Source organism: Canis lupus, chromosome 3, assembly GCF_048164855.1.
Source record: "Canis lupus baileyi chromosome 3, mCanLup2.hap1, whole genome shotgun sequence".
In the NCBI taxonomy this organism is placed as follows: Eukaryota; Metazoa; Chordata; class Mammalia; order Carnivora; family Canidae; genus Canis; species Canis lupus.
In genome coordinates this window covers 56,814,324-56,840,551 of record NC_132840.1, presented here as the reverse complement: position 1 = coordinate 56,840,551, position 26,228 = coordinate 56,814,324, and the positions used below count along the sequence as shown (strand labels likewise).

The following is a 26,228-nucleotide window of genomic DNA, read 5'->3' as shown; positions in this document are numbered from 1 at the left end:
AGTCTTCTAGAGTCAGTGGGCAGTGTTGGGGCCTGAGTGACAAGGAACAGTGGCGCAGAGAGAACAGTACATGTTTTAAGCGGAAGCCGGCACATTTAAAGGTTCCAGGTTCCCCGCAAAGATTTGGGGTGGAAGAAAGTAAAGGCCCTGACGGGGAAAAAAAAGAAACGTACTTTCCAAAACATACTTTTTTTATTACTGTACAAAAAGCACATCCTCCCTTTTTGTCTCCCCCACCCCACCCCACCCCCACCCTGGGAACTGTACATGGTGTGCGGGGTGATGAGGCGAGGCTCCAGTTCCACACCCCACCCATGGGCTGAGCTCTGCCCCCCAGGTCATTTCAGCACCTGGGCACACCAGAGGCTGCCAGGCTGGGGCTGGGGGGGGGTCCCAGCTCACACGTACTCCTTGGCAGAGTTGGGCTTAGGGTAGGAGCGGGGTGCACGGTACCCAGCTTTGCTCTCGCTCCCAGGACAGGAGCAAGAGAGCAGGGCACCTCCCAGAATGACCAGAGCAGACCCTGCCCAGCCAATGAAGATGGCAGGACCAAACTCGTACCTACGGAGAGAGGGGGTTGGGGTCAGAAATCCTGCCTTTCCAGACACCAGGAACGTAGACCTATGTCCCCTCAAGAGGCAAGGCTCTCATACTTACTTAATATTCATGGGGACCAGGGGGTTGTAGAAGTCCGTGACAATCTGGTGGCCGTACCAGGAGCAGGCTACCAAGGCAGCAAGACCTGGAGATAGAGTGGTTCAGTGGTTCGGGTGTATTAGGTGACCCCAAACCAGCACCTGGTGCACCCTCACTCCAGGACACAAGGGGAAGGCCCTTGAGCCCACCTGGGGCCTGTTGCTCACCTCCCACAATGAAAATGATGCCTCCGGTCATAGCTATTCGGGCCTTCTTCACTTTGTCGTCTCCCCCACAGTTGGTACACTTCATGCCCATCGTGGCCACAAACATGGCCAGGAATCCCAGCACCAGGGACACCACCATCAGGGCACGGGTGGCCTGCAAGGCCGCTGCGGAGCAGGGGTTAGGACGCCCTCACTGCGGGAAGTGTGCGCGGCTCCCGCCTTCGGGCCGCCAGCCGGGGGCCCCTCCAGCCTGGGGCCCCTCCGGCGGCGGCCTCGGACCGAGCCGGTGGATCCTGCCCCTCCCGGCTCCGCGGCCTTCCCGCCCCGCCCCGCCCTCTCCCGGCCATGGGACCCGCCCGGGGCGCAAGGGTTTCGATGAAACTGCCCGGGGTTTGGGGGGAAGGGGAGGACGGGCCCAGCGGAGGGAGCGGAGGCGGTGGCCGGAGACCCCCGCGGGCCACACGGTCTGGCCCGCGGCCCAGCGCTGACCCCGCTATCGTGGCCACCGGGTTTGTGGCTTCAGCTAATCGGCCGATAAGATTACAGGCCGCCGCCGGCGGCCCGTCTGACGGAGCGCACGGCCCCTCGCCGACCCTGCGGCCTCCGCCGCGCGCCACCTTTTGTCCGGGAGAAAAGGGCGGGAGGCGGAGGCCGCCACCTGCGCGGGGCGGCGGGGGAGGGTCCAAGGGGCGCGCAGGCCGACGAGCAGCCGCTGGAACCCGGGCCCGCGGCCCTCCCGCGCCCCTGCCCGCCGCGGCCGCTTCCGCTTCCTCCTCCCCACCCGCTCCCCAGCAACCCCGGGCGTCGGGCCGCGGCAGCCCGCACCCCACACCCCGCCCGGCTCGGCCGCCCCGTCGGCCCCGTCGGCCCCGTCGGCCCCGCGGCCTTACCCGACAGGGCCAGCACCGAGTCGTACATTTTGCAGCTCATCATGCCGGTGCTCTGCGTCACGCACTCCATCCACAGCCCCTTGTACATGGCCTGGGCCGTGATGATGTTGTCGCCCGCGTACGAGCTCATCTGCCACTGCGGGATGGCGGTGCTCGCCACCAGGCCCGCCCAGCCCACCAGGGCCAGGGCGAAGCCCAGCAGCTGCAGGCCCGAGTTGGCCATGTTCGCCCTCGGATGAGGTTGGGGACGCCGGGTGGGCGACCCTGCGGTGAAACAAAGCAAATTTGGGGGGCGGCCCCACGGAAAGACAACTTGCGGCGGAGTCTTAAGTCACCCAAAGAGAAGGTTTGGGTCGGTGGTCCCAAATCTTTTTGTCACCCGGAGAAAATAAATCGATCCTTCCGGCGGGGCGAGGGTCTCAGCTGGAGGAAGAGGCTCCGCTCGAGGACCGGCGGTCCAAAGAGCGATCCGCGAAGGCCGGGCGGTCCCCTCCGGCGCTCTGGGCGACCCTACTCACACAAAAGGCAGTCGGGCAGTGTCCGCGCCGTCCTGGAGGCTGGAGGTCCCCAAAGTGCCCTGGGCGGGAGACCTGGGGCTGCAGGGAGAGGGCGAGGCTGCTCAGCCGCGAGCAGCCAGGTGCGGGCGGACAGGTGCGGCGCACCTGAGTATATGTAGGGCGTCAGGGGCGCGCCCCCGCGGGCACCGGGAGCGCGGGGCAGGCGGGACCGGAGGGGCGGCCGAGGGTGACCTGACGTCACCAAAGGGACACTCACCTGAGCCGGAAGTCCTGGCCCCCACCCCTCCGGGCCCAGGTGAAGAGGAAGAAACATGAGCGCCAGGGTCACGCCCCTTCTCTGGCCCGGCTCGGGCCGCTGGTGGGGAGGAGGTGGAGGCTTCTTGGGAGTTCCACGCTCGAAGTCAGCCCCTCGAGACAGGACTTCCCTCGGGAGCCAGGGTGCCCCCTCCCCTCTCCCCAGCAGGTGAGCCTGGGTACTATGGAACCAGAGCTGTGGAGGGACGCTCTGGGCTCCTTCTCTCCTCCTACCCTCCCCCCTCCCGCAGGGACTCTTGGTTTCTACTCGAGGTGTATACCTGGCCCTGCCCTACTTTCACCCCCACCCTCTGCTCTTTTTTTTTCAGTTGGCTATCCCAACCGTCCCCAGCTTCAGGAGCCCCAGCTCCAATCCTCAGAACCCTGCTGCCTTCGGCACCCTCCTGGGAGTCTCCATACCCAGAGCCACCGCCCTGCGCCCGCTGCCCACCTCCTTCTGTGCTGCCCCACTGCTGACATCCTGCTCCCAGGCAGGGCGCCCCGATACCCCCATCTTCGTGGCTCTCCGAACCAATCTCTATCCCTGACACAACTCTTGCCTGGGCCCTTTGCGCCCCACCCCCACCGGCGATCACCGTCCCCCCTGCCTCGAGGCTCCTTCCTAGCAAAAGGACAAAAACTCGGAGGCCAGAAGTTCAGCAGAGGGTGGGGAGCAGGGTAAGGCCTGGGTCAGATTCTTGGCCACACCTGTCATTCCCCTCCCTTGGAATCTTTCCAGAACCCATCCACTTTCTGGCTTCCCCCTCCCTCCAGCCCTACTACACGTTTCCTTTTCCTTCGAGCCCAGACCTGACTGCGCTCTTCCCATCCTCTGGCGGCACTGTCTCCCCAACACCCAGCTCCCCGGTGGCCTTGGATGCGGCCCTCAGAACCCCAGGTGGCCCTTGGGCTTCTGTTCCCACGCTTCCCAGACTGTTGCCCCCACCGCCCTGTGGACATCTCTACTGAGTGTCTCCAATAGCTCATCCCGCCCTCGCCTCGTGTCATCTCCCCTGCCTGCCTTTCCTCCGTCCCATTCCGCACCCCTTCTGAGTCGCCCTTGGAGCCCCTTCTCGGGAGCCCAGCCGCACCACACCCCTGCCCCCTCGCCCAGAGCCCTCTGCACCCTCCTCTCCTCTGCTCCCACTCCTGGACTCACACCTTCCCATCTTCTTCTCCATTTCTCTTTCTCTTTACCTCCACTCTCTCCCATTTTCCGTTTGTCTTCCCCCTTTGAAACATTTCTCCGTAAGGCTCTCCTTTTATGCAGTAAAAATATTAAAGGGCCCCGGGACTGAGCTCATCTCCCTGCACTTCTACAAAATGCAGACTTCGATGAGTTCTTTGTTGTTCGTTTTTATTTTTCTACTTTTTTGATTAATGGTGAGTTGGGTTTTGTTAAGGTGCTTTCCGGCTCCAAAATGATATGTTTCTTGTTACCATCCTATATCCAGTTTGTCTCCAAGCTCACTGCCACTACCTCAGGCCCACCCACTGTCACCCCCTGCCTGCGTACCACCAGTGCCTCCAAACCAGCATCCCTGCTTCCCTGCTTTTCCTTCCAAAATCCATTATCCAGAAGGAAACTTGTGTGTGTGTGTTTCAAACTTAGGTCTTGCTACTTTCAGTTTAAAATCCTTAAAATCGGGGCACTCAGGTGGCTTGGTGAGTGAGTGTCTGCCTCCGACTCAGGGCATGATCCCAGGGTCCTGGGATCAAGTCCCTCATCGGGCTCTCCGCAGGGAGCCTGCTTCTCCCACTGCCTGTGTCTCTGCCTTTCTCTGTGTGTCTCTCATGAATAAATGAATCAAATCTTTAAAAAAATAAATTTAAAATCCTTGAAATTGAAGTGGCCAGGTGGTTCAGTCGGTGGAGCATCTGCCTTCAGCTCAGGTCATGATCCCCGGGTCTTGGGATCGAGTTCCACGTGGGGCTCCCTGCTCAGCTGGTACTGCTCTTCCTACTTGTGCTTGCTTGCTCTCTCTCTCTCTCTCTCAAATAAATAAAAATCTTTTTTTTTAAATCAGTAAAATCTTCCAATGTCATGCCTCTGCTCCTCTTGCTCCATGGATTTGGCAAATAAAGGCCATATTGTGGCTTATCAGACCGGGCCTCAGCCCCACTGGCCTTCTCTCCACCTCTGACATCTATTACTTTCCCGCCCACCAAAGTACCCTTCACACACTCTGTTCCCTATGCCTAGATGCTTTTCTCTGTGCTCCTGACCTGCCTTCCTCTACCCGACTCATCCCTGAGGGATCAGCTTATATATCACTTCTCCTGGAAAGCCTGGCCTGACCACCCCGCCCCAGACTGAGTCATATCACCACTACTCCAGCTTTAACTTTCAAAATTCTTATCATATCATGGTTTCAGACTATTTACTCTGCGTGATTATTTATTCAATGTCAGTCTCCCACTGTCGATGTGTCTGGGTTTATCGCCAATAAATATTTGATGAACGAATGAAGAAACAAAAAGTGAACAATATCTTCATTTACTTGCTCAGCAGATATTTTCCGTGTTCCTGGATAACGTACCAGACACCATGCTTGACGCCGAAACAGGAGAGATGAGGACACTGCACTCATGTCACTTAGATTCTAGAGGGAGGAAACAGACCACAGGGACAAAAAGAACATGGTGCATGTTTTAAAGGCAATAAGACGGGCAGTGTGATGAGGTTGGGTCCACTCTAGACATCAGGGAGAACTTCCCAGGAAGTCACCATAAAATAAGGAGCCAGCTGAGAGAAAAGACCATGTTGTAGGTAAAGGGAATGTCCAAGTGCTGGAATCCCATGTCGATTTAGCCTTTGCAACTTTGTAGTATTAATTTAAAGCAGGATCTCTCAACCCCAGTACCTTTGACATTTGGAGCCAGATAATTTTTTTTGAATTTTTAAAAAAGATTTTATTTATTTATTTATTTATTTATTTATTTATTTATTTATTTGAGAAAGAGAGAGAGAGAGAGCACGCACAAGCATGAGGTGGGGTGGAGCAGAGGGAAAAGCAGACACCCCCCTGACCAGGGAGCCCAATGTGGGGCTCAATCCCAGGACTCCAGGATCATGAGCTGAGGCATGAAGGCAGATGCTTAGCCAACTGAGCCACCCAGGCGCCCCAGGAGCAGATAATTCTTTGTTGTAGGTGACTGTCCTGTACATTATAGGACATTTAGCAGCATTGTTGACTTGCACTGATGAGATGCTGTAGAACCCTCCTCTGTGCCCCAGTGTGACAATCTAAAATGGCTCCAGACACATTGCCAAATGTCCAAATGAAGGGACAGGCAAAATGGGTCCCAGTTAAGAGCCACTGAGTTAAAGTGTGACCAGTCAACATCACTGTGGTTATTTTGCTCTAGTAGCTTCAGGTGAATGGTTGGGTTCAAGGAGCAAATAGATGGATGGGCGAACTTAACCAGGATTGGGATTTTGCTAAGAACAGAGAGAAATGATTTAATATATTTGCATGAGAATGTTTTATGTAGGGATCCCTGGGTGGCGCAGCGGTTTGGTGCCTGCCTTTGGCCCAGGGCGCGATCCTGGAGACCCGGGATCGAATCCCACATCGGGCTCCCGGTGCATGGAGCCTGCTTCTCCCTCTGCCTGTGTCTCTGCGCCTCTCTCTCTCTCTCTGTGACTATCATAAATAAATAAAAATTAAAAAAAAAGAGAGAATGTTTTATGTGTTATATTGTGGATATAAATTGGGAAAGAAGGAAAGTAAGCCTAAAAAAATAAAATTAGCAATTGAGATAACCATATAATTTTCTTTTTTTTAATTAAAGATTTTATTTATTTATTCATGAGAGACAGAGAGAGAGAGAGAGAGAGGCAGAGACATAGGCAGAGGGAGAAGCAGGCTCCATGCAGGGAGCCTGATGTGGGGCTCGATCCTGGGACTCCAGGATCACACCGTGGGCCAAACGCAGGCGCTAAATCGCTGAGCCACCCAGGGATCCCCTCAATTGGTAATTTTAAAAAGCATTTGATAAGGTCCAACACCTACTGATGATAAGAACTTTTAGCAAACAAAGATTAGAAAGGAAATTTGTATACCTGATAAAGAAGTATACTCATCTCTTTTATTTTTGGTAAAAAGACAAAGAAGGTCACTGTTATCCCTTTTGTTTGGACAAAGTCCCAGAGGTCTTGACCAATACTACAGGGAAATAGGGACGCCTCGTGGGGCTCAGGGCGTGATCCCGGGGTCCTGGGATCAAGTCCGGCATCTGGCTCCCTGTGAGGAGCCCAGTTCTCCCTCTGCCTGTGTCTCTGTGTCTCTCATGGCTAAATAAATAAGTTCTTTTCAAAAAAAAAATTTTTTTTTGAAAAGTTAAAAAAAAAAATTAAAAATATCTCAATAGGGGATACCTGGGTGTCTCAGCAGCTTGGCGCCTGCCTTTGGCCCAGGGCGCAATCCTGGAATCCCGGGATAGAGTCCCAGATCGGGCTCCCTGCATGGAGCCTGCTTCTCCCTCCGCCTGTGTCTCTTCCTCTCTCTCTCTCATAAATAAATAAATAAATAAATAAATAAATAAATAAATAAATCTTTTAAAATATATATATATATATATCTCAATAACTTTACCCTCAAATTTGTATGGAGCAGTAAAAGACCACAAATGGTAAATAACCATTGAAAAGAAAGAGTAACAAGAAAGGTCTTGGGCTTCCAGAAATTTAAACTTGCTACAAAGCATCATGAAAAATGACAACAATAACAGTGTGTAGTATTCATGCAAGAAAGGAAGGATACACCAGTGGAACACAGTAGGAGTTCAGAGGTAGACACTTTATCAGAATTTGTGGTAAATGTGGCTCAATAAGAGAAAAATAAATTGGATCCCTAGCACACAAAACAAGGAAGCACTCTAGATGGATTTAAAAGACCCAAATACAGGCATGCCCAGCTGGCTCTGTTGGCAGAGTATGCATCTCTTCTTCTTTTTTTTTTTTTCTTTTTTTTTTTTAGAGATTTTATTTATTTATTCATGAGACACATAGAGAGAGGCAGAGAAACAGGCAGAGGGAGAAGCAGGCTCCCTGCGGGGAGCCCGATGCAGGACTCAAACCCTGGACCCCGGGGTCACTACCTGAGCTGAAGGCAGACGTTCAACCACTGAGCCACCCAGGCATCCAAGAATATGGAACTCTTGATCTTGATCTTGGGGTGGTGAGTTCGAGCCCCACATGTAGCCTAATGGTTACTTAAAAATAAGTAAGTAAGTAAATAAATAAATAAATAAATATCACCTGAATATGAAGACTAAAACTGCAGAGTTGTTGAAATAAAATGCAAAAGAATAGAACAGTTTTGTGGTACAGAGATGGAACAAAACATTTGCAAATTTTCCAAATCACAAACCATAAGGGGAAAATCTATTATTTAAGGATTTATATTGAAGTTCACCAAAGAATAATTAAAGGGCAGATGACAGAATGAGAGAAAATATTTGCAAAGTGCAAATCTGACGAAGGACAGATGTCATTTTTTAAAAGATCTTATTTATTCATTTGAGATAGAGAGAGAGACACAGCATGAGCAGGAGGAGATGCAGGGGGAGAGAGGGGAGCAGGCTCCCTGATGAGCCCCACATGAGACTCAGTCCCAGGACCCAGAGACCATAACCTGAGCTAAAGGCAGATATTTAACCATCTGAGCATCCCCTGATGTCATTTTTAAAAAACTTTTTGCCAGTCACAAGAAAAATACTCCCAAGACTGCAGCCCCGGTGGCCCAGCGGTTTAGCGCTGCCTTCAGCCCAGAGCATGATCCCGGAGACCTGGGATCGAGTCCCACGTCGGGGTCCCTGCATAGAGCTTGCTTCTTCCTCTTAATCTTAAAAAACAAAAAACTCCCAAGAGAAAAGAATCTTAAAAACAAAAAATCTTAAAAAACAAAAAACTCCCAAGAGAAAAGGAGCAGAGTATACAACAAGGACATTTACAAGAGAAGAAAGCCAGGATGCTAACAAGTGTTTCAACAGATTTTCCAAACCATAAGTCACCAGATGAAACTGCAGTAAGACATATCTTTCATCCATTGAACTGAGAAATATTACAAATCCAAAGAAATTTTCATTTATTGGATTAAAATCTCATACTCCATTCTGGTATTTATTTATTTATTCATTTATTCATTTATTCATTTATTCATTTATAAAGATTTTATTTCTTTAACCACCAGAGGGAGACAGAGCACAAGCAGGGGGAGCAGCAGAGGGAGAGGGAGAAGCAGGCTCCCTACAGAGCAGGGAGCCCCATGTGGGGGCTTGATCCCAGAACCTCAGGACCGTCACATGAGCCAGAAGGCAGACGCCCAAGCAACTGAGCCACCCAGGATCCCTTATTTTATTTCTTTAATTTTACTTATTTTAGTTTTTGATAGAGAGCATGTGAGCAGTGAGGGGCAGACGGAGAGAGAGAGAAGCTTAAGTAGACTGCATGCCCAGCAGGGAACAAGATGTGGGGCTGATTTCATGACCCCTGAGATCATGGCCTGAGCCTAAATCAAGAGTCAGAAACTTTTTTTTAAAAGATTTGATTTATTTATTCATGAGAGACACACAGAGAGATGCAGAGACACAGGCAGAGGGAGAAGCAGACTCCACGCAGGGAGCCCAATGCGGGACCCGATCCCAGGACCCCGGGATCACGCCCTGAGCCAAAGGCAGGCACCAAACTGCTGAGCCACCCAGGGATCCCCAAGAGTCAGAAACTTAACCGACTGAGCCACCCAGGCCCCCCCCATTCTGACTTTTAAAGGCCTTACCATCCCAAGTGTTAGTGAGAGTGTGAAGAAACAGAAATTCTCACACCTTGCTGAGGGGAATGACAAATGGTACAACCACTTTAGAAAACAGGTTCATACAAATTTACAGATATGTCTGTAATATAATCTAGTTGTTCTAGTTCTTTTCCAAGAGTAATGCAAGCACAGTGTCCATACAAAGACTTGTACCTGAATGGTCCTGGCAGTTTTATCCATAGGAGCCTACAACTGGAAGTGACCCAAATGACAGCAACAGGTGAATGGGTAACCAGACTGGCTACTATTGATAATTGAATCAATAATCTTCAGGAATAAAAAGGAATGAACTCTTGATACACACAACCACACATATGAATCTCAAAATAAATCCATAAAGTGAAAGAGGCCAGACAACAGTACAATCTGGGGGCCCCTGGGCGGGTCAGTAGGTTGTGTGGCTGACTCTTGGTTTCGGCTCAAGTCATGATCTCAGGGTGGTGGGATGGAGCCCAAGATTGAGATCAGCTCCACACTCCGCAGGTAGTCTGCTGGGATTTCTTTCTCCCCCCGCCCCTCCCCTTACTCGTGCTCTTGTTCTCTCTAAAATAAATAACTTTTTTTAAAAAGAGAGATAGAGTAAATTCTGTATGTTTCCATTTGCATGAAATTCCAGAAAATGCAAAGTGTTCTATAAGGACAGCACTGGCTGCTTAGGGTGGGGTGCAAGGGCGGTGCGGAGGGATTACAGAGAGATACAAGGAAATTTGCCGGGGGAAGATGAATATGCTCATTCTCTTGATGACAGTTCCATGGGTGTAGACATCTGTCAAAACTTACCAAATTGTACATTTGAACACATGTGGAGTTTATTGTTTGTCAACACCTCAATAAAGCTGTTAACACACACACACACACACACAAATCCTTATTCAGGATCCCCGAGAATCTCTTTTAAAATAAAAATAAGGGGATCCCTGGGTGGCGCAGTGGTTTAGCACCTGCCTTTGGCCCAGGGCACGATCCTGGAGACCCGAGATCGAATCCCACTTCGGGCTCCCGGTGCATGGAGCCTGCTTCTCCCTCTGCCTGTGTCTCTGCCTCTGTGTGTGTGTGTGTGTGTGTGTGTGTGTGTGTGTGTGTGTGTGACTATCATAAATAAATTAAAAAAATTAAAAATAAAATAAAATAAAGTAAAATAAAATAAAAATAAGGGGCAGCCCCAGTAGCTCAGCGGTTTAGCGCCACCTACAGCCCAGGGCGTGATCCTGGAGACCCAGGATCGAGTCCCACGTCAGGCTTCCTGCATGGAGCTTGCTTCTCCCTCTGCCTGTGTCTCTGCCTCTCTCTCTTTCCTCTCTGTGTATTCTCATGAATAAATAAATAAAATAGGGATCCCTGGGTGGCGCAGCGGTTTGGCGCCTGCCTTTGGCCCGGGGCGCGATCCTGGAGACCCGGGATCGAGTCCCACATCGGGCTTCCGGTGCATGGAGCCTGCTTCTTCCTCTGCCTGTGTCTCTGCCTCTCTCTCTCTCTGTGACTATCATTAAATAAATAAATAAATAAATAAATAAATAAATAAATAATAAATAAATAAATAAATAAATAAATAAATAAATAAATAAATAAAATAAAAATAAGGGAGATGCCTGGGTGGCTCAGTCAGTTAAGCATCTGCCTTCGGCTCAGGTCATGATCTCAGGGTCCCAGGATTGGCCTTGCGTTGGGCTCGCTGCTTGACGGGGAGTCTACTCATCCCTCTCGCTTTGCCCGCCCCCCCCCCCCGTTGTGTGCTCTCCCTCAAATGAATAAGATCTTACAAATAAATAAATAAAATAAAATAAGACACAGGTCAGAGAACACAATGTCCAAAGAACTGTGTCGTGAATTCGATCCTCTGCAGATAAGACCCTGATCTAGAGACAACACGGGGCAAAGAGACAAGGAGGGCAGCAGCATTGCTGGAGTTCAGAAGCAAGGTTGCCCTACAGGACCTGGAAGCAAAGTGGGCCTGTGGAGTAGGAGCCGGAGCCAGTGTGCCTGTAGGGGTCCCCCGCTTTGCTGCCTTCCCCCCCCCCCCCCCCCCGCCCCGCCAATCTCTTACCTGCTTTGAGCAGAAGGCAGTGGTCCCAGGAGCTTGGCAGACAAAAGCCCAAGGGGATGAGGCCCCCACCCCCCGCCCCCCGGGGCAGAAGGCAGAGTTTAGGAAGGGCTGCAGCTGGTTCCATTGAATGAGCCAAAGATCACTCGGCAAGATCCACACCCCCGGACCCCAGCCAAGGTCCTCACCTCGCCACCCCTCCCTGCCCTGCGTCCTGTGCCTCTCCTTCCCTTCCCATCTTCTATCAGCACCCTCGCTCCCACCTTCCAGGCCATTCTTCCTCCTCCCTGCCAGCTCTCCTGATCTCTCTCATTTCCTCTTCTACTTCCCCATCACTTCCAAACTACCCTATCTATCTACTTCTAGCTCTGACTTACTTTGATTCTACTTTTCTGGGGGTGGGGTGGGGAGGGGGTTAAACCCCTAGAAGGGTCATTGTGTGATCACCCCCCAACCTGCTCTCTTGGCTATAAGGACCAGACCCCTCATTTCATCCATTCAGCATTTGCTAGGTGCCAACTGCTAGGCTGGGTGCTAGGTCCATAGCGGTAAACAAAGTGACCTTCTCTCAAGGCTGTCCTATTGGAAAGAAATGGTGACACTCTACTACACTGGGGACACATGGTTTGCTTTTTTTCTTTTTTCTTTCTTTCTTTCTTTCTTTCTTTCTTTCTTTCTTTCTTTCTTTCTTTCTTCTTTCTTCCTTTTCTTTTCTTTTCTTTTCTTTTCTTTTCTTTTCTTTTTTCTTTTCTTTTCTTTTCTTTCTCCTGGAGGAAGCCAACAAAGATTTCACAAAGGGCATGAGCATGTTTTGAAGGGTGAATAGGAGTCCTCCAGTATTCCAGCCTGAGGCTTTTGTCCATCAGAGGCACCCAGGAGAGAGATGGCATAGTGTGTTCTGGGTATAAGGAGTTAGGTGTTGAGTAGAACTAGAAGGTGAGGCAGAGATATGACAAGGAAGGCAGGAGGCTTTGGTCACTCTGAAAAGGGGTTTGAACTGGTTTTGGGGGTGTTTTTTCTAAAAAAAATGTTATTGATTTATTCATGAGAGACACACAAAGAGAGGCAGAGGCACAGGCAGAGGGAGAAGCAGGCTCCCTGAGGGGAGCCCAATATGGGACTCGAGCCCAGGACCCCGGGGTCATGCCCTGAGCCAAAGACAGATGCTCAACCTCTGAGCCCCCCAGGCGCCCCAATGGGTTTGAACTTGACAGTAGGGGCAGCAAAGAACCATTGACTTTTGGGGCAAGGGTGATGAGTGATTTTTTTACATTGAACTCAGCCCTCCTCCTAAGGGGAAGGAAGGAGCAGGGGGTCATGATGGTCTGGATCCAAGTGGCAGCTGTACAGGTGGAGAAAATCAGATGAACATGAGCTTAGGAGGTCAGCACACCGATGCGGTTAATAACTGGATAAGGGTGGGGATGGGGGGCAGGGGTGGAAGAGGAGAGGAGTGGAGCTCGACCTCCAGTATTCTCACAGGAGCGACAGGGTGGCCAACGGGACATCCACCGGTGTGAGGGCCCTAAGGAGGAGGAACAGGTTCGCACGTGCGGCGCACGCGAGCTGCCCGGTGCAGGTGGCAGCCCAACCCTGGGATCCCGAGCTCCAGATGGAGCACGTATGGGAGCCTTGCCGGGGAGGAACCGGGAGGGACGCCTCCCCTCACCCTACGACTCTGCCCTCATCCGCGGCGGATCTGCGCTCTCCCTCCAGGTGGCACCACAGTCCCGTGCTTCGGAGGCCGGTTGGCCGCGCCGACCGCTGCGTTCCGCTCAGGACGCGCCAACTCTTAGGTCGCGCCCTCCTCGCTACAGGTTCAGACCCGGAGCGGCCTCCAGAGAGCGTGTCTAAGTGGTCCACGCGGCCGGCACGTTCGAGGCAGCTCGGGGACCTCAGGCTGGTGGCGTGGTTGGTGTGAGCAGCGGCCTCTAGGGCCGCCCCCAGGAACCAGCGTGGGGAACGCGTGTAGGGGAAGGGACAGATGGGCAGGGCCTGGAGCACGGACACACGAAGGGAGGACCACCGAGCCCAGACGCCCAAGACGCTGGGAACGGAATCTCTTGTGCCCCGGGGCCAGCCCCGCGTGGGAAGCGTGTCTCGGACCCTTTAAGGCTCCGTCGCCCTGCCCTCCCCCGCCCGGGGACAGGCCGGGACACCCGGGACCTGACATTTGGCGTCTCCCAACGTGGGAGCTAAAAATAGCCGCGGGGGGTTACTCCAGGCCAGTGCTCCCCTGCCACCTCGCGCGAATCTTCCCGGGGCCGGCGGACCTGCCGCATCCCCTCCTCTCGGACCCCGCGCCCCCCCAGCCCGCGGCGCCTGACCTTCCAGGGGCCTCCGCAGCCCCGAGCCCCTGTGCACTCGAGGTGGGGCGGGGCCTCCTGGGTCCCGAGACCCCTGTCCCCAAACTTCGCCGCGGGAGGCGGCCCGGCGCGCGCGGGGCGTGTCTCCCCGGGATCTCTGGGGAGGCGTGGCCTCGCGGGCGGGCCCGCTCCCCCCGGTGCCAAATTTCCAAACCCCGAGAGCGGGGAGGGGCGTGGCTTCCTGGGGTGTGCGGGCTCCTGGCCAATGGGTGTTGCGAAGGGCGTGGCCCGTGGGGGCAGCGGGGGCTCTTCGGGTCTCTCCCCCCAGCCCGGTTCCGCCAGATCCCCCGGAGCCCAGCCGCTCTCTGGATCCTTGGCCCGCGACAGTGGGTCCCGCCAGGCTCGCCCTCCGCACGCCGCTCCAGGACGCCCGGCGCCCCCGCGCCCTTTGCCCGCCAGGCCCGGGCCGCGGACCTCGCAGTCGCCTCCCTGTTAACCGCGGTCCCTGCGCATCGGGTCCCTAAGACAAGATGCCGTCGGGCTTCCAGCAGATCGGCTCGGAAGTAGGGTTCAGCACGCGGGGGCGGGACGGGGGCACAGGGCCCACTTTTCTCGGGCTGGGGTCGCCGATGGGGTCAGCTAGGGGGCGGTCCCTGCGCAGGCGCGGGGGGCAGGGGGGGATGGGGGCCTGGCTATTTATACCCGGGCTGGACAACCCGTGACTGTGCGATTCCAATCCTTCGAAGAGGCTGAGTGGGTCTGGGTGGGGGCCGTCAGTGGGCACGGGCAGCCGCGGGAGTCCCCAAATCCAGGGCTCGTCCCCTTCTCCAGTGCGCGGCACACGGGGATCGGGGACACTCTGCCCCCTGGATCTGGCTGCAGAAAGCAGGTCCAGGACACTCTTGTCCCCCTGGAGCTGCCCGTGTGTCCCAGCTCGCGGGAAGTTTTTCGAGGAGCGGAGGCACCCATGGGCCCCCACCCCCACCCCTGGCGGTCCTCCAGGACACTGAACTTTCCCTTGGCCCCACGGTTGGTGGAGGGGCTGAGGGGAGTGGCAGCCCCCCCCCCCCCCCCACCAGCTCAGGTTTCCGCTTGGAGACAGTCTGTGCCGCCAGCAAGCGGCCACCGCCGCCACCGCCCCCATCCCCTGGGCACCGGCGCTCCCAGGCAGAAGCCCCCCCCCCCTCCCCGCGCCCTGCGTCGTCGGAGCCTGGAGGGGGAAGGGAGGCCGGGGCGGAGACACGGGAGGCCACCCCAAGGGCTGAATGCGGGGAGGAATGACCGAGATGTCCTTTTCGGAAGTACCTCTCTTGAGTCTGTTGGGGGCCTCCCGTGGCGCGCTGAGTGAAGCCCTGAGGGGAGGAAAGAGGACCGAAGCCCCCACAGTAAGGCACTGGCAGGTTTAGGAATGGAGTGCAATCAGGAATACCCTTAGCATTGGGTTTTGATTTTTCTCACTTGCACAGACATCTACACAAAGCAGGCAACACCTCCCACCCCTACCTCCTCCCTTAACACAGAGGAAACCTAGCTCCAGAGCCGGGAAGTGACTTGGCCAAGGTCACACAAATCTGAACTCCAGTCTTAAGGCCAAGCCTGCCCCCAAGGTCACCTAGAAATGGTGAGGCCAAGGCCCTCAAACATTTCCCAGCTTGCTGGACTCAGACATCCAGTTTCCCCTTCATGCCTGGTTACTGGGTGCTTCCTGCTCCTGTTTACACTGAGATCCTTGCTCGATTCCTAATATGGTCCAGTTTCCCTCACCCAACGTGTTGGATGGAACCCAGCATCTTCAGGCTCTGGCTGGGCCCAGGCCCCCGGGATGGAGGAAAGAAATCTTGATTCCGTGTGACCTGCCTCCTCTCTGCTTCTGACCCCCCAGGACGGGGAACCCCCTCAGCAGCGAGTCACTGGGACCCTGGTCCTTGCCGTGTTCTCTGCTGTGCTCGGCTCCCTGCAGTTTGGCTATAACATCGGAGTCATTAATGCGCCACAGAAGGTGAGGGGCTTGCGGCTGGCACGGTGGGCTGGGGACAGCAGGGGACAGCAGGCAGGGATGTCTCTGTAAGTGTTCACTGCTCCGTGTCTCCCCACCCCCGCCAGGTGATTGAACAGAGCTACAATGAGACATGGCTGGGGAGGCAGGGGCCCCAGGGGCCCAGCTCCATTCCACCGGGCACCCTCACCACTCTCTGGGCTCTCTCAGTGGCCATCTTTTCTGTGGGTGGCATGATCTCCTCCTTCCTCATTGGCATCATCTCTCAGTGGCTGGGAAGGTATGAGGCTGGCAGGTGAGGGTGGGCTGGGCAGGAGGGGGGCTGCTACATGGCACCCGAACTCTCCCACTCGCTCTTTGCCTCTCAGGAAGAGGGCAATGCTGGTCAACAACGTCCTGGCGGTGCTGGGGGGTGCCCTCATGGGCCTGGCCCATGCTGCTGCCTCCTACGAGATGCTCATTCTTGGGCGGTTCCTCATTGGCGCCTACTCAGGTACCGACGGGCAGCATGGCCCTGCCCAGCATCCCACTGTCCTCCACCAGCACTGAGCTTGGGGGTGGGAGTGGCCAGCTGCCCACAGCCCTCTCTTCTTCCCTCTGCTCAGGGCTCACATCGGGGCTGGTGCCCATGTACGTGGGGGAGATCGCCCCCACTCACCTGCGGGGCGCCTTGGGGACACTCAACCAACTGGCCATCGTCATTGGCATTCTGATCGCCCAGGTGACTGGGCCTGGCCTTCTGGGTGGCTAGGCAGGGGGTTGAGTGGGGCTCGGGGCTGAGTGGCCTGCCCTCTTTCCCATGCTTCTCCCACAGGTGCTGGGCTTAGAGTCCATGCTGGGCACTACCACCCTATGGCCACTCCTCCTGGGCATCACAGTGCTGCCTGCCCTCCTGCAGCTGGTCCTGCTGCCCTTCTGCCCAGAGAGCCCTCGCTACCTCTACATAATCCGGAACCTAGAGGGGCCTGCCAGAAAGAGTGAGCTTCCACCCCATCTTGCAAGCTCCTGTCCTGCCTGGCACCCTCTCTGTCCTCTCAGCCCTGACTCTCCTCCCCTGCAGGTCTGAAGCGCCTGACCGGCTGGGCTGATGTATCTGGGGCACTGGCTGAGCTGAAGGAGGAGAAGCGGAAGCTGGAGCGGGAGCGGCCCCTGTCCCTGCTACAGCTCCTGGGCAGCCGCACCCACCGGCAGCCTCTGGTCATCGCTGTCGTGCTGCAGCTGAGCCAGCAGCTGTCAGGCATCAATGCCGTATGTAGGAGGCAACCTCTGGGTGGGGCAGGGGGACGGCCCCAAAGATGAGGAAAAGGCAGCAAGCCTCCTCTGTCCAGAGTCGGGGTCAGTGGGGCTTGTTGTGGCTGCAAGGAAGGGACGTGCCCACCACCCCCTCTCCTTCTCCCCCCATAGGTTTTCTATTATTCAACCAGCATCTTCGAGACGGCAGGGGTCGGGCAGCCAGCCTATGCGACCATAGGAGCTGGTGTGGTCAACACAGTCTTCACCTTGGTCTCGGTAACTGCTGGCACCCACTGTTGGCTCCACATCCCCTGGCTGCCCCTCCCAGTCCCTCCCACTTCCTGGGCCCTGGAGGCCCCTGCCAAGCCCTGACTTTCCCTGCAGGTGTTCCTGGTCGAGCGGGCTGGCCGTCGGACACTCCATCTCCTGGGCCTGGCAGGAATGTGTGGCTGTGCCATCTTGATGACCATAGCCCTGCTTCTGCTGGTGAGGCCTGGGGAGCAGGAAGGGACCAGAGGCCCAACCCATGGGAACTACCCCAAGAGGCTGTGTCCTTGGAACATGCCTTTGATCCTGGGGCTGGCCTGTGTGCTCCCGAGGGTCCCAGGCTGCACTTCTTGTCCCCTCTGGGAGAAAGCTCTAGCACACTTCTGGCAGCCAGGAAGGAAATCCAGTGTCCAGTCTCAGAAACAATCATTCCTAAGGACCCAACTTCATTTTTCTTTTTTTTTTTTTTTAAATTTTTATTCATTTATGATAGTCACACACACAGAGAGAGAGAGAGAGAGGCAGAGACACAGGCAGAGGGAGAAGCAGGCTCCATGCACCGGGAGCCCGACGTGGGACTTGATCCCGGATCTCCAGGATTGCGCCCTGGGCCAAAGGCAGGCACTAAACCGCTGCGCCACCCAGGGATCCCCCAACTTCATTTTATTTTAAAGATTTGATTGATTCATTCATGAGAGAGACAGAGAGAGAGGCAGAGCCACAGGCAGAGGGAGAAGGAGGCTCCATGCGGGGAGCCCGATGCGGGACTCAATCCCAGGACCACAACCTGAGCCAAAGGCAGACGCTCAACCACTGAGCCCCCCGGGCGCCCCTGGGACCCAATTTTTAGAACCAAGAGAGCACTGACCATCCTAACATCCAAGAGGGTGTTAACATTGCCTGTGCCCCGAGTAGGGCAGTAGGGCAGCCTGCTGAGGGTCAACACTCAGAACTGGTCAATGAAAGGCCTGCTGTCACCTAGGGTGGCAGGCTCCTCTGTGAGCTGCTGGGAGGGGTTTTCAGGTCTCTGCACTGAGGGCAACTTAAGATCCAGAGAGACATGACCTGAAGTCCTTTCCCTCCCTGCCTGCCCCAGGAGCGGCTTCCAGCCATGAGCTACGTCTCCATCGTGGCCATCTTTGGCTTTGTGGCCTTCTTTGAGATTGGCCCAGGCCCCATTCCCTGGTTCATCGTGGCCGAGCTGTTCAGCCAGGGCCCCCGCCCAGCCGCCATGGCCGTGGCTGGCTTCTGCAACTGGACAAGCAACTTCATCATTGGCATGGGTTTCCAGTATATCGCGGTAGGTGCCCTGGCCCGTGTCCCCACTCCCACCCCGTAGGCCAGAGGGCAGCAAGTCACAGCCAGCCCATTTGCTTTCCCCACTCCTGTCTGGGGATCACTTTGGTGGGCCCTATGGGCCCTGAAAACCACCTGCTCAACCACTACGGAAGGGGGCTGAAGTATGTGGGGTACTGAGAGAGGGGTGTTCAAGACCCACTGTGCCAGAACAGACCAGAATTACCAGCTGCACACTTGTACTGCAGAGGGCTACTGCTCTCCAACCAGGGGAGGGTGATGATAGCAGGTGGGGCACAGAGACGCCTTTCTTCCCTTGTTCCTGGGGTCTCACTTGCCCCACAGAGGAGCCATCTGCCTGTGGAGATGTCTGTGGAGCCCCCCTGCCGCCAGGACCTCCCCTTCCTCAACACTTCTTTCTTCACCTGTCCCAGGAGGCCATGGGGCCCTATGTCTTCCTTCTGTTCGCGGTTCTCCTGCTCGCCTTCTTCATCTTCACCTTCCTAAAAGTGCCTGAAACCCGAGGCCGGACTTTTGACCAGATCTCGGCTGACTTCCGCCGGACACCGTCTCTTCTAGAGCAGGAGGTGAAGCCCAGCACGGAACTCGATTACTTAGGACCTGACGACGAGAATGACTGAGGGGCCAGGGCAGGGGTGGGAGGGCTATGCTCTCGTCCCCCCCCCCACCGCCCCCCACCGGAGACCTCTCCTATGCAGCACTTTTGCCCTCTCTTCCCTGTTACTTCCTGATGGAACTGGGAAGCCGGAGGGAAGGGTGGTCTCAGCACCCCCTCATTCCCCTCGTGTGACTCTTGGATTATTTATGTGTCATGGTTAGGCTGTGGCCATCAGGGTGGACCACTCTGGCCACTCATCCCCTTCCTCCTCTGTAGCCCACCCCACCCGCACCCGGCCTCAGCTCCAGAATATTCTCGCCCCTCGCTAGAGAAGGGGGCTGCAGGGAGGAGAGGCCCTAGGGCCGACTCTTTGGTCAGGGAGCAGGACCGGTGAAGACAAACAGCTTCCTGCCACCTTGGGCTCCTCCTACTTTCTGGCACTTTCTCTGAATTCTTGCCACATAGACTCTGGGTGAAGGGGGTCCCGTCTTGACCCCTGACAGGCCGCACCTCCCAAGGCCTCAGTTCACTCCTCCTGGCAGGCTCAGCCCTCTCGCTCAACTGGAGGGCCATATGCCCATGCAAGGGGAGAGGGCCTGCTCCCCCAGGCCGCAGAGGGGGAGCCCCGCTCTTGTCCCCTCGCCCCTCCTGAAGGGTGTGCCGCCCGCAAGCTTTTGACCAACTAAGGGAAAGGAGGATTTGAAAGGCTGCCTGTAAACACGGGGTAGGAGGAGCCTTCAGATATTTTTGTATATGTTTGCAAAAGGGGTGGGGAGAAGAAACCAAAGGTCTGTTGTACTAAATGTATATATGTATGTATAGATGGATATATAAAGTCACTGTACGTGATGGCATCCTGCTGTGAGGCACCCAGGAGGGGCTGGATGGACCAGAGCGTCTCTCCCCAGCTGCCAAAGAAGCCTCTGGATGTGCTCACTCTGCCCCCACTTATGCTTCTAGTCAGCCCCCCTTTTTATTTTTTCAGTCCCCCCTTTTTAAACTAAGCTCTACACTCAATGTGGGGCCTGAACACACAACCCCAAGATCAAGAGTTGCATGTTCCACCAACTGACCAGCTGGGTACCCCTGATCATTGCTTTTGTTAACACAGTAAATGCTCAGTAAGTTTAGCCCCAAGTGGCAGAAGCTGCCCTGGGCACGTTCCAGAACCCTCTTTCTGCAGAGGAGAGGTCAGCCCCAGGTTTCAGCTGAGAGAAGTGAAATCTCACAGCCCAGAGCTGCAGGCCTAGAGACACCCCGGCCCTGCCTCCTGCCCCCCACCCCTGCGCCCCATCCTCTGCCGCCCCCTTCAGCAGGGAGTTACCAACAATTCTCCACAGAGAAGAGGCAGAGACCAAGACCACGGGGAAAGCCTGTTTTTTGTTTTTACTGGAGGCTCAGGTGGCACATGACAGTTCATAAAATGGCTTCAGAGGTAGGGGCTGGGGTTGTGGGGAGGGGGGGGAGACAAAAAATAAACTGGGGTGGGAAAGAAAACAACCAGGAGGAGGTAAGAGCTGGCTGGTTCCTTCTCAGCCTGATTTAGGGGAGGGAGCTGGTGCCTCTGAACAATAGGATGGATCCCTTCCTTCACCCCTTGGTAGGGGAGAGAGAAAAAGCAAAAGGCTGTTGCTTCGGCCCTCCTGAGTCTCAAGGAAAAGGGGAAAGCCGGTGTTCTGATGTCATGAATTCTGGGAAGGGGGAGGGGGTGCTGGGTTGGGTAGAAGGCAGCTGGAAAAACTGGCAGATAACCTGAGAGAAAGAAGGACACGGACTAATGTGACTGGAGGACCCCCGCCCCCGTGTGCCCCAGGCTCCCAGCCTGTGACCCCTCCCTGCACCCCAGGGCCCCCCTCTGCTGAGCCCGCCCCAGGCACAGCAACTCACCAGATGGTAGCTCTGGGGGTCCTTCATGTTGGAGTCACTCCAGTATGGTGGGGGGGGGGTCCCCACTGTTGATGGGGGCCGAGGTCTGGAGAGAAGGGGGGCAGTCACTTGGACCCTCTCATTCTTGACACCCCCCAACTTCAGTGTTCTCCCACCTTTTTCCTCCCATTCCTCCCTAGTTCACATTCACAAGTGGAGCCGTGACTCCAGGGAGAGCGAGAGGGGTGTCTGGGGGTGGGGGGCGCCTGCTGGATGTGGTGGACCGGGCCACCTGGCTCACTGGTGTGTGTGTGTGTGTGTGGGGAACAGGCAGGGCCTTTACTCCTACTCTCCAGTCCTAGCAGCCCAGGCCCTCACCTCTGGGGCTGTGGACTGCCTGGGTCCGGGGGGCTGCTGCTGCCGCCGCCGTTGGAAGTACGGACGGTTTCGTGGGCGCTGGGGCTCAGGCCGGGAACCATCAGTGGGGCCTTGGCTGGGCTTGGTCTCACCATCCCCACCTTCTGTGGTAGGCTGCTGGGGTGGCCTGGGGCGGAAAGGCCTGGGGAGACAAGTGGGGGACCCTGGAGGGGGCAGGGAGCCCGTGTGTTCTGTCTCCCTCCCTCCCAGGGCTTCCCGGGCAGAGGGGGCCTGGCCTGCTCTCCGTCTCCCTGGGCACCTAAGCAGCCACCACTGAGCTGCCCAGGCCCCTGCCACTGCCACCAAGACTTGCTATGCCCCCTCCCACTGGGACCAGTCCTGGAAGGCAAGGGGAAGCTGGGCCCAGAAAGGGGGTCTCACCTTCGGTACCTAGGCCGGAACCTGGGAGGGGGGACCCGCTCATCTCCTTGCTGTTGGTCTCCCTCCAATGGAGCGGTCTCTTTGGGCTCTACCCCGTCAGTGCCCTAGGAACACACGAGACCTGGGGGAGCTGGGGCAACACCTGTCGCCAAGGATCCCAGCCTCGGGGACCCATCCCGGCCCTCCTCCCCTTCTTCGGGAGCCCCGGAGGTCTCTGTCCTCACGGATGCCCCCTCCCTCCCAGGTGTGCTAGCAGCTTCTGCGTCCCAGGACTCCCACCTCTATAGGCTGCTGCTGGTTGAGGGGCCGAGGGCCTCGCACAAAGCGCCGGCGGTAGAAGAAGGGAGGTGGGCGCCGCCGCCTGGGCCTCTGCCCAGAGTCCTCAGCTCGCTCCCCCTCGCTGCCTGGTTCTGTCCCACCTGATGGAGCCTCTGCCACCATGGGTGGCGGGGCAGCTGGACGAGGCCGGGGGATGAATCGGCGGAACCTGCGACGATTGGGGGCATAGCGGCTGCCCTTCACTGGCACGCCCCCGGGCCCAGTTACATTGGCAGCTTCTGCACCCTGGGGAGAAAGCAGGTGGGGAGGACAGTGAGTGCCCACTCAGCCACACACACCTCCCCAAACCTGCTTCCCCTTCTTCTAACCAAGGTCCCCATTCAGTTCCTCCTCGGCTGCTGTCTCCTGGCCTCCTCCAGGGGACTTTCCAGGAGGGTAGCTGCTGCCACTGGACCCTTGTGGACTCAGGACCCTTAGGGGACATGGCACGTGGAAAACAGACTGGGAGTGCTTGGTGCATGACAAAGAAACCCAAATGTCATCAAGTGACCAGAGGGACTCAGTCCTTAGGACACCAGGGTGGGGAAGGCAGTGCTGTCCTCCCATGGCCTGGGCTGACTGGCCCAAGGAAGGGGGTTCTGGGGGGGGGCTCTCTCCGGCAGCCCGAACCTTCTCTCCCTCCACGACATCAAACTCCACCGTCTCCCCATCTCCGACACTGCGCAGGAACTTCCTGGGGTTGTTCCTCTTAATGGCCGTCTGGCAGGGGAAAGGCGAGGAGAAAGGTGAGGGCAGGGAGCCCGGAGCCTCCCTCACCCCTGCTGGGTCCGCCACCCTGCTCCATTCGGTTCACCAGCGACGATCCCTGCGACCCAGCCCGAGGGTGAGGGTGGAGGCGGGCCAAGTTTAGTAGGGGATAAGCCAAGACCCAGGAGGCGCCTCCCAGTGTTGGTGCCCCGAGCCCGGTCCCCAGAACACACTCCCTCCTCCCTTTACCCCTCAGAGGCTCTGAAGAGGGAGGCCAGAGACAGGAACTCAGCGAAACAAAAGGCAGAGACAGTCTTAAGTTGCAAAGCCAGCAAAACGCACCATGCTGCTTACCTCAGAGCTTCTGCCACCAGAGTGGTGGTTCTCACCCCGGGGCCTGCATCAGCATCACCTGGAGAGCTCGTTAGAACAGATTGCTGGGCTCCGCCCCCAAGTCGGCCTGAGCCAGCAGGTCTGGGGTGGGGCCTGAGAGTTTGCACGACAGGTGATGCTGCTGCCGCTGGGGACAGCACTTTGAGAACCACCACACCCAAGTATTCTAGCCTGTGTCGGCTCCCTCCGCATGCTGCCTAGGACTCGTCCTTGTGTTACCAGGTCCCGGTGTAGGTAGTGAGCATGCCACGGCCAGAGGGCAACAAGTTCATTCCTCACAGACACAACCTGACACAAGTGGGGCCAATGGTGGGGAATACAGGCACCTGATGGAGGGGGAGGGGAAGCCATTTCTCCTGGCCATGCTGTCGTGAGGGGAAGAGCAGGAAACCGCTGTGTGCTGCTAAGGATTACAGCAAAGACCTTCAGAGAGAGGGTGGGTTCCCTCCACACCCTCCCCAAACCAACCTAGCTCTTACCTGGTGAACAAAGACATCCTCCTTGGTGTCATTCCTGCAGAACAGGGGGCTGGTTATGGGGTGCTCTTGGTGAGGCCTCCCAGCCCGGCCCTAAAAGCAGCAGGCCCACCCTCACCAGCCTCCCCTGACTCCTTGGGGGTAGACGGGGCCCAGTGTGACAAGAGCCAGAGACTGGTGAGAAGTATACCAAAAACCTCAGCGAAAGCCCTGAGCTCCCTAAGGGTGGAGGACAGGCAAAGTCACCTTGAAGAAGTCAGGCAAGTTCTGCACCTGCTGAGGACTCGCCCCTCTGCTCCTGGGGCACCTTAGAGCCTGGCAGTGCTCAGTCTAACTGTTCCAGGCCAACACCCCTCTGTTCCAACCCCCACCATGGCTGCAAAATCCCTCTTCAGCCCTTCCCTTCTGCAGTCAGGAAAGGGGGATAAAGAGCAGCCTGGATAGGGGTGCAGAACAAGTCTGAGAATGGGACAAGTTGGCACGATCCTGCTCGGAACTCCCCCAGGACTTGCTTCTCACCCTCAGCCAGGAGGTGAGCCCCAGGGGCAGGCCCCGGGCTCAACAAACTGAGAGACTGAGAGTGAGAAAGAGTATTGGGCCATTCTCTATCATGACTTGCTCGTTACCCCCACTTGATCCCAGCACCCCATGGCAGGGGTGGGGGGATGTGAAGGTTTTCCTTCAGAACGTCCCAGGAGCCCTCAGCTTCCAGAATTAGAGAGGGATCCTTCCCTAGATCAAATGTTCCAGCTTTAAAGCACTTGGAGCTGCACAAAGGTCAGGCTGCTAAGAGGGAACCAGGGCCTCCCAGGAGGGCTGGGCCAGGCCGGCTGCCGGACATGGGGAAGGGCCCACTGGGGGAGCCCTGGCTCTGCTCAGAATCTGCCACTACTGCCCCTCCCAGTAGTGATGGGGGTGGGGGGATTGGGGCTGCCCAGCTGAAGGGAACCGGCAGGGCTGGCTTCCTTCCCCAACAGCCACCCCCCTCACCAGCCCACAGCCCCATCAGGTGGGGGGATTCAAATGAGCCAGCAGCCCTCTAAGGGAGATGAGTCAGGGGAGTGCTCCTCCAGCCGCCCCAAACAGGAAATGAGGGAGGATTCCAGCCCGGAGCCCTGAGGCACAGACAGCAGGTACATTCTGCCCCAAAGGCGAAGCAAACTAAACCACAAGGTGAGACAGGCAAGCCAGGTGGCTCCGAGCCAGGTTTGCCAAGTTCCTAGATCATTAACTCTCTGCTGCCCTCGGAGATGTGGAGGAGGCTCATCTTGCCCCCATTTGTGCGGCGGTTAAATGCTTTCAATCAGCGTCAGCTGGACATTGCAACCATGTGCCTCAGCAGGGGTAGAGAGGAGGTGGGGAAGGTGTCCAGTCCCACGGGCCAGATTGGAAGACACCCCTGCCACCCCCTCCCTGGGTTTCTAAGATACCTGTTGATGAATCCGTAACCATTCCGGACGTTGAACCATTTGACAGTGCCCAGGACTTGGATGGCTGCCAGGCAGAGATGCAGTGGGGGCAGTAAGGTGGGGGGAAGAGATGGGGTTGGGCTCAGTTTGGAAACACTCCAAATCGAATCTACCTCCCTTTACCTATTAAGCTTAACTTCAAGCCACCGGGTTTCACCCAGTGGCTAGCTTTAAGGCATTCTGATCCCAGGTCCACCAAACGGAGGCGCCCACACAGAGGGGGCTCAGGCTTTCGAGACCCTTCCAACTCTAAGTCACATTTCTCCTGAGCCACAAAGCCCGGCCCTTCACCTAGAACCAGGTACTCACCCGGCCCACCGGTTCCTGCCCTCCCAAAGAAAGGGTTCCCGGTGCACCTGCTTCCCAGGCTGGGATTCGGCTGGGACTAGGCCGAGCCTCCCGCCGCAGGGGGCGTGCCCAGGGCACCAGTCGGGAAGGCACGGCAGGATTGCCCACCAGGGGAACCCACTCTGGTCAGCCGCCCCCTGGCCCAGCTAGTCCTTTGAGCCTCGGGCGCCAGGCCAGCCTCCGGGGGCTTCCTGCATCGCGTGGGCTCCGCGACGCCCCTCCCCCAGCCCGTCGACCCCGTAGAGCCGCTCTGGCACGCGCCCTCCCCTCACCCAGCACCGGCTTGTCCGCCTGACTCCGGGCCGGGGGCGCGGGGGTCCCCGAGGCTGCCGTCGCCGGGTTGCCAGGGGTGCGGGGACCCGGCGCCGAGGGGGTCCCAGCAGCGGGGCCCGAGGCGGCTCCGACCCCGCCGCCGCCCGCCCCGCTTCCTGCTTTCTGTGGCTCCCCCGCGGGCACCGGCACCACCACCGCTACCACCCCTGCCGCCGTCGCGGGCACCGTCGCCGCGGGGGCCGCTGTCGCCACCGCTGCCGCCTCCGCCTCGCTCATCCCGCCGGGTCCGGTACCGGCCCCCGCCGCCGCCTCCGCCTCCGCCTCCTCCGCCGCCGCCACCGCCCCGGCCCCTCCCCCCGGCTCGCGAACCCGCCGCCCGGCTCGGTCCTCGCGCCCCGAGCCTCGCCCGCACGCCGCCAGCCGGCCTCCGGCCGAGGC

General features: G+C 56.8%; 3 protein-coding genes across 5 annotated transcripts; 1 reads left to right on the top strand and 2 right to left on the bottom strand.

The window, feature by feature from the left end:
• Window positions 1–173: 173 nt before the first annotated feature.
• CLDN7 (claudin 7) lies at window positions 174–2,437 on the bottom strand. Its single transcript, XM_072821425.1, has 4 exons — window positions 1,754–2,437; window positions 864–1,028; window positions 658–742; window positions 174–561 (listed from the first exon to the last, which is right to left on the bottom strand). The coding sequence occupies exons 1-4, from the start codon at window positions 1,974–1,976 to the stop codon at window positions 399–401; spliced, it is 636 nt and encodes a 211-aa protein (XP_072677526.1). The 5' UTR covers window positions 1,977–2,437; the 3' UTR covers window positions 174–398.
• An 11,564-nt stretch (window positions 2,438–14,001) lies between these two features.
• On the top strand, window positions 14,002–19,995 carry SLC2A4 (solute carrier family 2 member 4). 3 transcript variants are annotated; one of them, XM_072821395.1, is made up of 11 exons: window positions 14,002–14,293; window positions 15,613–15,729; window positions 15,834–16,006; window positions 16,095–16,219; window positions 16,332–16,447; window positions 16,541–16,703; window positions 16,787–16,974; window positions 17,131–17,235; window positions 17,344–17,445; window positions 18,323–18,526; window positions 18,957–19,995. In XM_072821395.1, the coding sequence occupies exons 1-11, from the start codon at window positions 14,261–14,263 to the stop codon at window positions 19,161–19,163; spliced, it is 1,533 nt and encodes a 510-aa protein (XP_072677496.1). In that variant the 5' UTR covers window positions 14,002–14,260; the 3' UTR covers window positions 19,164–19,995. The 3 variants fall into 3 exon arrangements, with proteins under 3 accessions (XP_072677496.1, XP_072677495.1, XP_072677497.1); XM_072821394.1 differs by lacking the exon at window positions 14,002–14,293 and adding an exon at window positions 15,002–15,115; XM_072821396.1 differs by lacking the exons at window positions 14,002–14,293; window positions 15,613–15,729; window positions 16,095–16,219 and having other exon boundaries at window positions 15,890–16,006.
• Window positions 19,996–20,502: 507 nt separating this feature from the next.
• YBX2 (Y-box binding protein 2) lies at window positions 20,503–26,081 on the bottom strand. The gene is made up of 9 exons (XM_072821400.1): window positions 25,790–26,081; window positions 25,131–25,194; window positions 23,704–23,737; window positions 22,754–22,843; window positions 22,085–22,369; window positions 21,806–21,909; window positions 21,386–21,566; window positions 21,029–21,113; window positions 20,503–20,893 (listed from the first exon to the last, which is right to left on the bottom strand). Exons 1-8 carry the CDS (start codon window positions 26,064–26,066, stop codon window positions 21,063–21,065), a joined length of 1,086 nt encoding a protein of 361 aa, XP_072677501.1. The 5' UTR covers window positions 26,067–26,081; the 3' UTR covers window positions 20,503–20,893; window positions 21,029–21,062.
• Window positions 26,082–26,228: the final 147 nt, after the last annotated feature.